Source organism: Liolophura sinensis, chromosome 6 (genome assembly GCF_032854445.1).
Source record: "Liolophura sinensis isolate JHLJ2023 chromosome 6, CUHK_Ljap_v2, whole genome shotgun sequence".
NCBI classification, from domain to species: domain Eukaryota; kingdom Metazoa; phylum Mollusca; class Polyplacophora; order Chitonida; family Chitonidae; genus Liolophura; species Liolophura sinensis.
Window position 1 is genome coordinate 70,038,519 of NC_088300.1, and position 11,915 is coordinate 70,050,433.

The window sequence follows — 11,915 nt, forward strand, 5'->3', positions numbered from 1 at the left end:
AGATACCATATTAATTAAAGTAAAATATAATAACCCCCTTCACCTGTACATCAAGGTCTCCTAGGATGACCAGTTCACCGCTAGGTACAATACATCCACATCATATCAAAGCTTGTACCTCAAATACAAGAGGCTATAATCATCCAACCAAAATCTAGCCAGTCTGACCAATTAGAATGTTTCACGTGACTGGAATGCGTGTATTTAAAAATGTCAACAAGTTATCATTTTTCAACATACAGGTAAATGTTTGTAAATTAAATAAGATCAATTAATTGCACAGTTTTATGTTATAATTACATGGAATTTACAAGTAACTAACTTGCAGGATAATAATAATAATAAAACAGTAGATTGACTAAACGATGCTGCAATCCAGAGTTCAGTTTTGCATAAATTTGCCATATGGACGTATTAGAAAGCTAATTCCAGAATCGCATAACTAATTGGTGAGTAGTTACATACAATGAAGTCCTGCTGCCCCATTAAATGACTTGTGTTGATAAAGTAGATGATTAGAATACAGTATATGAAAGGCAAATGGCGAGTTAAGAAAAAACACTGCACAAAAAGTATTTATACATCTCCTTTGCTTTAGGTGTATTACACGAAGGTCCCTGTGTAAGCTTATACCACATTCATTAAAGTTACGTACATTTCAAAAGCAACTGTTTTCAGTCTTTCTGTCCACTATAGACTCAAGAAATCACCACTATAGACCTGAGAAATTACAGACTTGAGAAATGTATGCTATACACTTGAGACATGGAAAACACAGCAAAGTATACATATTTGTATGATTAGGATCAGAAATAAAATCTCAGAGATTCATAAAAGCAGGAAAACCTGTCTGAAATAAAATCAACTACAAATATAAGGACTTGCCTAACAAACACAAGAGCCACAAAAAATTCAATACTATCACAAAATGTCAATACCTAACACACTGCATACACATATAACATAACGTACCCTTCTAATACTTCTGCCTAGATGACTCATACTGAAGGAGAAGAAAACTTAAGTGTTGGCTTGTTTGTGTAAACTCGGAACCTACGTCCAACATTAAGGTTTCCCGATTGTCAGGCGGGATACGAACTATACTGGTCGCCTACCTTCTGGGAAGAAGAGTCCTACCAGAAATGTACGAACTGCACTTCGGCGGTTTCCGACGGCAATTCTCCCCACACAGAAGACTTACGAAAAATGGAGTCGCCCACAGCGGATTTTGGCGCTGCCTTTATTTATAATTTATCAACTTGAGGTACATATTAGAATTTTTTTATGGCATGCAACTATGAGGAAATGCATACTCTTTTCAATGGTATTTGTTATTTAAATTTTTTTCTCCTTTAAAGGCTTTATGAAACGTAAATGTGAAAATTTGTTTGAACAGGTTCACTATTTAAGCTAATAATACTGAAATGAATAAAAATAATGATCACTCATTTTACATGTTTAGAACATATATTCTACCTTGCAATTACGACAGCTATTTATGCACATGTCCCCAGATAATTCTGAAAGTGACATAATGCTCCAATTTCTTGCGTGCCAAGAACCACAGGTTTACAGCGTCCCTTCCACCATTCTCTACCTCATATTCTATAGTGCATGAGTGCTGCCACAGTTTTACCTTCAAAACCATTTTGACAAAAAGAAGAAAACTGATTTTCACTGCTGATATCACATACATCAGATAAAGAGAACAAGAAACATTGCATTTCATAAATCCTTAAACAACAAATAGTGGTATCACACTAAAAGCAATATCATATTAAAAATGATAAAATCTTAAATGATAATCTCCTTAGTATCAGATTCACAAATGTTTCAGCTATGCTTTTTAAGAGTTAACAGCCACTTTGACAACAGTTTCTTTTAACGCACACTTTATTCCTAAAAACTTATTTTTTGTGAATCAATAATCAGGCAATTCTTATCTTTTAAGGCTGATGAGGAACATGAGGTAGCTCCACATGATAGGCAGATAGGGCCGGATGCACAAGAAAGTCAAATCAATTGGTTTACAAACTGATGAAGAAATAAGTGTAAGCCAGTCCTCACAACAGAAACCTGACCTTGAACGTAACAAACTGTGTTACAGTGTACTAATAATCATCAACACATGGGTACAGCGCTTTGTACAAACACGTCCTAGACTATGTAACACACGAGTTAATCTGTAAAATGACACTTTCTAACATCAACATAAAATCTCATCTTACTTTGTAACAGCAAGTGGAACCTAACTGGTTAGACAAAGACACATTACAAGTATCACACTTTACACTGCTTTTTTCTCTCTCTTTTTTTTTCTTTCTTTTTGGAAGTGGGGGAGGCGGGGAACTAGGTGTTGGAGATAAAAGGATGGTTTTAGGGAATCAATGTATCTCCATGTGAAAACAATTCATAGAAAAAGTCAACTTTGTGACAGCAGTAAATTTTTGTTTTGACTATGAAATCTGGCAAGATTGGAGGAAAATTATTCCAGCCACTTTGGTATTATCAAGGCAATAGGATAGACTTGATCTCGAAATACTGATATTGAAAATAAACTCATTTGGCCAAAAAACCAGAATGTAAATCCATGTCTATTATCTGTTTATATGAAAACATTTTTTAAATAATATAAAGAATTATAATCATGCCAAAAAATTATATCTACAGTCCTGCTCTATGGAAAGAACAATGTGACTACTTGCAAGTAGAACTGTTGTCTCCGCAGAAATGTAGTATCCACACCACTGATGTGACTGACGTAGACTGCTGTACATGCAACGTTCACATATCTGTAGCGCTGGTGTATAGCAATGCTGTATCTGCAGCACTGATGTACAGCAATGCTGTATCTGCCGCACTGATGTATAGCAATGCTGTATCTGCCGCACTGATGTATAGCAATGCTGTATCTGCAGCACTGATGTAGTTGCATCACTGTTGTATTTGCAGCATTGACGTATCTGTTGCACGGTTGTATCTACAGCACTGATGTAACTACATGTACAGCACCCAGAGCACTGCTGTATCAGTTGCACTCGCCCTTGCAGACATATCCCTAATCAGATCTAACAGAACAATTGGTACTACACCGTGATGAAGCATATACAAACATAAACAACTTAAGACAGCTCACATTTGAGTGACATCATTGCTGCTGATATAGTCCTTAACCACTGGCTAGAAAACGGTAACAATATAAAACAAACAATACAGCACTAAGCAAGCTAATGAATCCATTCTTAATGCACAAGATCTTTGGTCTTCAAAATATATAGCTATTTTCTCTAAGCACATAGACAGAGGAAAACAAAATGATTTGGAAAGTTAAGTAGAATGAAGTCACTTCTTGTACCCCAATGCTTCTTTGTTTATTTTGGACCACTTAGAATATACCTGAGAAAATACACATACACATGTCCGTAGAGTCGTGAATCTACCTCCAAACACGGTGGGATCATTTGGTACCAGGTCCTTTTAACAGATACGAACATGCAGGCACATGTGTGTAACTTAATAAATATTAAAATGTGCATGTGACCTACAACTGGGTGGAATGTAAACTGAGACATGGGCAAATCTGAGAACAAAGGCATCTGAAGTAAGCACATTTTTGTCACATGGACTACAGAAAATCTTACTGATCAATTTTGGTCAGTGGGATTCTGTGCTATTACATATTTTCATTACATTAGGCAGTCATGTATGGCATTGATTTTATATTCAGATTTTAATTAGTTTTGGTGAATGTTAATAATTATTCACCATTACAATACTCCACAGCATAATTTGGTTAGTAATAATAACTGTTGTGTGTGTGAATAATAATGTATTAAAAGCCCATGTGTCAAACTGAGGGTTATGGAAACCATGGTAACCAGCATACATTAACAACGGTACAAGTACAAACCCTCTCAGCAGGTCTGTTGTAACACAAGTCTAAAATATTAAGAGTAAACATTCTTCTTTAAATGAAAATATATAAATACAAGATGTTGCTTAAATCCCTGTCCCGTACAAAATTTTCTGTGTTCAGAGATTCCTTTCCTCCATCTTTAGACGCATGAATTTGCTTGCTAGTCGTATTCTTCATCTTTACGTGTGTCACAGCACATCCAGACAGCAAACACAAGCCCAAAGAGCTGAAATCAGAAACAGTACCCATTAGAGCAGATCTAAAGTTAGTGTCACACCACATTCAGACGCATACACAAGTCCAAAGAGCTGAAATCAGAAACAGTACCCATTAGAGCAGACCTAAAGTTAGTGTCACACCACATCTAGATAGCAAACACAAGCCCAAAGAGCTGAAATCAGAAACAGTACCCATTAGAGCAGACCTAAAGTTAGTGTCACTCCACATCCAGACAGCAAACACAAGCCCAAAGAGCTGAAATCAAAAACAGTACCCATTAGAGCAGACCTAAAGTTAGTTTCACACCACATCCAGACAGCAAACACAAGCCCAAAGAGCTGAAATCAGAAACAGTACCCATTAGAGCAGACCTAAAGTCAGTGTCACAGCACATCCATGTGAACAGGAAATTGTAAGCCTGCACGGAGGCTTTCAGGAGAAGATGTGATTACCTCAGAAAACAGAGTGAAGTTCATACAACTGGTAAATTTTTACAATGAAAGTCTATAAATTAAGATGACTAAAAACATTCACGAAGCCAATAAAACTGAAACCAGTGAAAAACTTTAACCTTCCATCAGTATGCCCTATGCCCTAGATGTAGACACCTTCCATGATTCATTAAAGGGCAAAAAAATATTTAAAAAAAAAAACATAATTTTCTATCACTGTATGATGGAGCTAAAAAACAGCTTAACCTTCAATCCATAAATGAATGCCCATTATGCAGGACCTAAAAAAAAATTAACCTTCCATTCCAGTATGTACATTTACACACCATTCCTTAGACCAGGGAGCTAAAAAAAAAAAAACAAGGCTTAACCTTCCATCTTAGTATGTACATTTACACACCATACTTTAAACTAGGGAGTGTAAAATAAAAGATTAACCTTCAATCCATGCATGAGGGCCATGCATTATACAGGAGCTAAAAAAAAAAGCTTAACCGGACACCAACACAGATCTCTCTTTACTTCATACAGGCGAGCTACTTAGCACAGGTTCCATCAGAAACAATGATACATGCTCAGGTCTGAGATTCGGATGTCTTAGGGACATATAGTATTACTCTCCACCATAATCAGCCTAATGATAAGTACGCATGTACCCATGAATAATGTTGGCAACAGTTGATAATGTAAGTAGGGTTCTGGTAAATGTCAGAAGCATTTGTAAGAGTCTATAACCTCAGACTAATGCAGACTAACATTGTGTTCCTTTCATCAACAAATTCCATGGATATTGCCAGCTGGCAAGATACAATACATTCTGCAAAATTCCATTGATTGTGACATCCCCTGAACCAGTGATTTTACTGCCAAAAATCTGATTGAATCAACCACAGTTTTACAGTGTATCAAATATAAAATCATCTGATTGAAAGTATCCCCCAAACACTGTCACAGACTTACCTCAAGACCTGCAATTCCACAGCCTACTCCAATGACAATAGCACTGTGGTCTCTGAACCAGTGCAAGATGGAAGGGTAACAACCCTACAACAACAACACCACAGAGGTCAGCAAGGTCAAGTAAAGGGCAAGATATTTATCTGACAGAATGCTGTCGAATCTCAAAGCTTTAATAGATTATGTATTTTTAATGGTGAATCTCTATGGCCAAATGTATACAGTGTAGTCATATGTAAGAGGTACCTGTTCTATTCATTTTATTTTTAGGTTTCCTCCCACCATAATGCTGGCCGTTGTCGTGTAAGTGAAATATTCTTGAGTGTGGCATAAAACACCAATGAAATAAATACATATATGTTTTCTATGAGCATACATTTCATCGCAGGGTCTTTTTTTTCAGTCTCATTATTTTTGTGTGAAATATTACTTGTCCTTGTTCTAAAACTCATCAGCCCATAATATGTTTACTATGCATGTATGTAAGAGGTACCAGTTCTATTCTATTTTACATACAGTAGTTCCTCACACAATCAGTGAAGTAATATATTGTGAGGCCAGAGTATCATACATGGATTATCAGTGTATCATATGTGGATGAGAGCATATCAAACGTGGACTGTCAGCATATCAAACGTGGACTGTCAGCATATCATACGTGGATCGTCAGCATATCATACGTGGACCGTCAGCATATCATACGTGGACCGTCAGAATATCATACGTGGGCTGTCAGCATATCATACGTGGACTGTCAGCATATCATACGTGGACTGTCAGCATATCATACGTGGACTGTCAGCATATCATACGTGGACCATCAGAATATCATACGTGGACTGTCAGAATATCATACGTGGACTGTCAGAATATCATACGTGGACCGTCAGAATATCTTACATGGACCGTCAGAATATCATACATGGACTGTCAGAATATCATACGTGGACCGTCAGAATATCATACATGGACTGTCAGAATATCATACATGGACTGTCAGAATATCATACGTGGACCGTCAGAATATCATACGTGGACTGTCAGCATATCATACGTGGACTGTCAGCATATCAAACGTGGACTGTCAGCATATCATACGTGGACTGTCAGCATATCAAACGTGGACTGTCAGCATATCAAACGTGGACTGTCAGCATATCATACGTGGACTGTCAGCATATCATACGTGGACCGTCAGAATATCATACGTGGACCATCAGAATATCATACATGGACTGTCAGAATATCATACATGGACTGTCAGAATATCATACGTGGACTGTCAGAATATCATACGTGGACCGTCAGAATATCATACATGGACCGTCAGAATATCATACATGGACTGTCAGAATATCATATGTGGACCGTCAGCATATCATACATGGACTGTCAGCATATCATACGTGGACTGTCAGCATATCATACGTGGACTGTCAGCATATCATACGTGGACCGTCAGAATATCATACGTGGACCATCAGAATATCATACATGGACTGTCAGAATATCATACGTGGACCATCAGAATATCATACATGGACTGTCAGAATATCATACATGGACTGTCAGAATATCATACGTGGACCGTCAGAATATCATACGTGGACCGTCAGAATATCATACGTGGACTGTCAGAATATCATACGTGGACCATCAGAATATCATACATGGACTGTCAGAATATCATACATGGACTGTCAGAATATCATACGTGGACTGTCAGAATATCATACGTGGACCGTCAGAATATCATACATGGACTGTCAGAATATCATACATGGACTGTCAGAATATCATACATGGACTGTCAGAATATCATACATGGACTGTCAGAATATCATACGTGGACCGTCAGCATATCATACGTGGACTGTCAGCATATCAAACGTGGACTGTCAGCATATCATACGTGGACTGTCAGCATATCAAACGTGGACTGTCAGCATATCAAACGTGGACTGTCAGCATATCAAATGTGGACTGTCAGCATATCATACGTGGACCGTCAGAATATCATACGTGGACCATCAGAATATCATACATGGACTGTCAGAATATCATACATGGACTGTCAGAATATCATACGTGGACCGTCAGAATATCATACGTGGACCGTCAGAATATCATACATGGACCGTCAGAATATCATACATGGACCGTCAGAATATCATACGTGGACCATCAGCATATCATACGTGGACTGTCAGCATATCAAACGTGGACTGTCAGCATATCATACGTGGACTGTCAGCATATCAAACGTGGACTGTCAGCATATCATACGTGGACTGTCAGCATATCATGCGTGGGCCGTCAGAATATCATACGTGGACCGTCAGCATATCACACATGGACTGTCAGCATATCATACGTGGACTGTCAACATATCAAACGTGGACTGTCAGCATATCATACGTGGACCGTCAGAATATCATACGTGGGCTGTCAGCATATCATACGTGGACTGTCAGCATATCAAACGTGGACTGTCAGCATATCATACGTGGGCTGTCAGCATATCAAACGTGGACTGTCAGCATATCATACGTGGACTGTCAGCATATCAAACGTGGACTTTCAGCATATCATACGTGGACCGTCAGAATATCATACGTGGGCTGTCAGAATATCATACGTGGACTGTCAGCATATCATCCCTGGGCCGTCAGCATATCATGCGTGGACCGTCAGAATATCATACGTGGGCTGTCAGCATATCATACATGGACTGTCAGCATATCATACGTGGACTGTCAGCATATCATACGTGGACTGTCAGCATATCATGCGTGGGCCGTCAGCATATCATACGTGGACCGTCAGAATATCATACATGGACCATCAGCATATCATACATGGACTGTCAGCATATCATACGTGGACCGTCACCATATCCTGCGTGGACTGTCAGAATATCATACGTGGACCGTCAGCATATCATATGTGGGCCGTCAACGTATGATAAGTGGACTGTGTATTATCGGGCCATGATGGGTACATTTATTTATTTATTTGATTGGTGTTTTACACTGTACTCAAGAATATTTCACTTATACAACGGCCGCCAGCATTATGGTGGGAGGAAACTGGGCAGAGCCCTTTGGAAACCCACGACCATCCGAAGGTTGCTGCAAGGCCTATAGCCGCTTTATGGGTATAGGATATATGGGTAGGATCCGGCTGTACTATAGATTATATTTTTGTCTGCCATAATTTACCAAAAATTCTTCAACCCACTCCTCTTGAAAAGCAATTTACAAATTTAAAATATGATAAACCTGATTTGTACAAATTGATTTATAACACTATACTCTCAAAATATATCAAAACAGACAAAACATCCTATCTACAGAAAGAGCTGAAGATTTGGTTGTAAGATCGAAGTTTCAGATAAACCAGTAATTGACAAACCACAGAGTAGACACCGGCACCTCCCTGGTAAGCGTTGGCCTGACACTCCTTCTTATCCTTAGCCACAGGAGGTTCATTTGGGCCACTGCTCAAATGGCAGCAAGTCAGGGGTACATTGTCCTGAGAGGTAAAGAAACAAAAAGTTATGTAGACAGGTACAAATGTTCATCCGAAGTGGACAATTACTCAAGTGGGCTGGTATATATATTTGTAAGTAGGCATGCACAGGTTATGTTACCAAACTAGTACAGTGTAGCCTCGCTATAAGATGCCTCAATATAGTGCGCAATCAGATATAACGCGACCCAAATCTTGTCCCCCAAAAATGTGTGGTGTGGTGTACTTTAGTTTGAGAACAGCTAAAACTGCAAAGAAAGATTTTTTCACCATAAAATACATGTAAATAACGTGACATCATTTCCTACTGATGGTATGTGACCCATGTGTTATTTGATATTTTAGACTCAAGCTTTTGACTATTACAAGAGTAAAACGAAATGGATTTTTCTATGAATAATGAAAGAGGTTACATTTCCTTGCGAACGAGTTTGATTCCAAACGCACGTATGATGCTGTTGTTGTTGTTGCAGAAGTTCCCTTTCGCTAAATTTGTCCATAACTACCATGATGACATGTTGTAGAGATATACAGCGCACTTTGCTATTATAAAGGGCTACTTAACACTATGTAAGCTTCATGAAACCTGCATTACTTATGCATGTGTGTGGCTTTGTCAGCAATGCAGAACACATTTTGCTCACTGTGACGGGAAGTACCTCATAAAGGAATTAATATTTATTCACTTTCAGTAAATGCTGATAACTTTTAATCAGATTATTGAATGGCTATGACTCAAGGTGTGAAACTGCAGGGAATGAGATTTGGGTTACCGGCATGCTGACACGTGAGAGTTGAGATGAACTCACTCGAACGTTTGAGAATGGCTTCTTAATATTTTTTTCTTCTTTTCTTCATTTAATACATTGATTTAGCATGATACACATTAAAATGGTGAACAGTATTATTTTTTTTTTTTGCTCACTAGCTATAATGCAATCAATGTGATCGGGTTGACAGTTGTCTGAACTCCGCCATTTTGAATCAGAGGTGTGTAAGTTCCATGAGTTACTTCTGATACCAGCAGACATGAACAAATTGGATACTAAATGCGTTGTAGCTATTTTTATTTAAAAACAAAGTGGATGAAACTACCTTAATTGAATTCAGCTTGTGGAGTTCAGATCTGCTCAGGCCTGTGATTACGAGATATGAGGCTAGCTTCGCGGGATACGACTCCTAAGACAGTGCTGAGATGCTTGTGTTCAGCACATCAAAACTTGTGTACCATAGAATACTAGTTGAATTCTTAGGCAACAAAAAATCTCAGGCGTTTATAGTAAACTAACAATAAGAAAGCCTTTAACAAAACACATTTAGCATCAATAAAACTTCTTTTGGATGTCAAAGTCATGACCTGTAAGACAGACTGTAGCCCTATATACTGAGTCCCAAGGTTATTTCGTTATAGTGCGAGTAGCCGACAACGCGCTCAGGAACCTGTCCCCAAAGCGGTGCGCTATAATGAGGCTACACTGTATTATGGATTATTTAACTTGTACTCATTTGCCTTAGACTTGCATTCTACAAGCCCCATTCATTCATTAATTCATTCATTCATTCGGACTTCCATTTATTCATTTATTCCATTGGTGACCTGATGATGTGTGGTATATCATGTATACATTATGGCTGGAGGAAGCTGGAATGCCCAGAGGAATCCAGTAATCCTTGTGTACAACCACACCAAGACACCATGGGTCCCTGTTTGCGACCAAAATAATGGCAGCAGAAAAATCATGAGAATTCTTGGTATTGAACAATAACTTGTGTAAACCTAGTATCAGCCCCACAGTGCGCACTTACAATCATTCCATTAACATCTATCCCCATTAGGCTTACATGCAGGACAGGTCTAACGGTATTGTCGACATACTGGCTTTCTTGGCCCATGAACTATGGCTGCTATGGATGAATCACCCAGATAACCTTATCATTCAGACAGAGGAAAATCATCACAGGTCACTGTTTGTTGTTGGTATTCAGCAAGTTGTAATTAATGGTGGTGACATGACATCCACAGTATCTGCCTACATTCATTGGAGAGTTACCCCTCGAACAAATTCGAAGGCTATCCTCTTTGCAGGATTGTACAGAGTCATAAAATGCTCCGTAGGATTGCCAGTCTAGGCATGGTGTGAAGTGTATACCTTTCTAGCATAAATACTGAACGTGTTTGTTATACATATATTAATAAAGGGCCCTTTAGAGTGAGAATGAATGCATTTCACCCTACAACTTGTACATGCAATCCTCATACTTTTCTTTCACTGTGATAGATTTGTACGATTGTTTTTGAAATTGATGTCAAAAATACATGACACTACTTCATCTGGAGTCATTACATCATTTTACCATAATCTTTCCAGAGAATATGACATGGCTACTGTTTAGGACATTTAATTTTTTCGCACATTTTTCAAGTAATTCCTTTAAGCATAGTACGTTAAGCAAACTTACAGATGTACTGTTCTTCCAAGCACTGCTCTCATAGTCTCTGGCACTTTCTACTCCACAGCACCGAAGCTGAAACAACAAACAACACAGCATCTAATTAACCAACAAAACGGCAGGTGTGCAGCCACATATGGCTTCTTAATTGGGGCTCCACTTAACGTTACTTTTTATTGATGGTTATTTAATGTCGTCTACACAAAGAATTTTTTCACTTACCAGCATGACCATCATGGCTGTCAATTTATGGCTGGAGGAATCCAGATTGCCTGGGATAAAACCACAATCACGGCAATTTATTAATGAACTTGTCTATCCTACTGAATTAGAGTAAACCTGTTGGTGGGTCAGATATGTGACTCGTTAGTTTTATTTGGAATGTCTAT

General features: G+C 38.4%; 1 protein-coding gene across 1 annotated transcript in view; it reads right to left on the reverse strand.

Moving 5' to 3' along the window:
• Window positions 1-1,681: 1,681 nt before the first annotated feature.
• LOC135467720 (tetraspanin-11-like) overlaps window positions 1,682-11,915 on the reverse strand; it is a 25,716-nt gene continuing 15,482 nt past the window's right edge. Inside the window, exons 6-9 of the mRNA XM_064745541.1 lie at window positions 11,536-11,601; window positions 8,959-9,078; window positions 5,548-5,631; window positions 1,682-4,142 (exon numbers count right to left, since the gene is read on the reverse strand). Coding sequence (XP_064601611.1) covers window positions 4,077-4,142; window positions 5,548-5,631; window positions 8,959-9,078; window positions 11,536-11,601 — 336 coding nt within the window. The 3' untranslated portion in view covers window positions 1,682-4,076. The remainder of the gene's footprint in view (window positions 4,143-5,547; window positions 5,632-8,958; window positions 9,079-11,535; window positions 11,602-11,915) is intronic.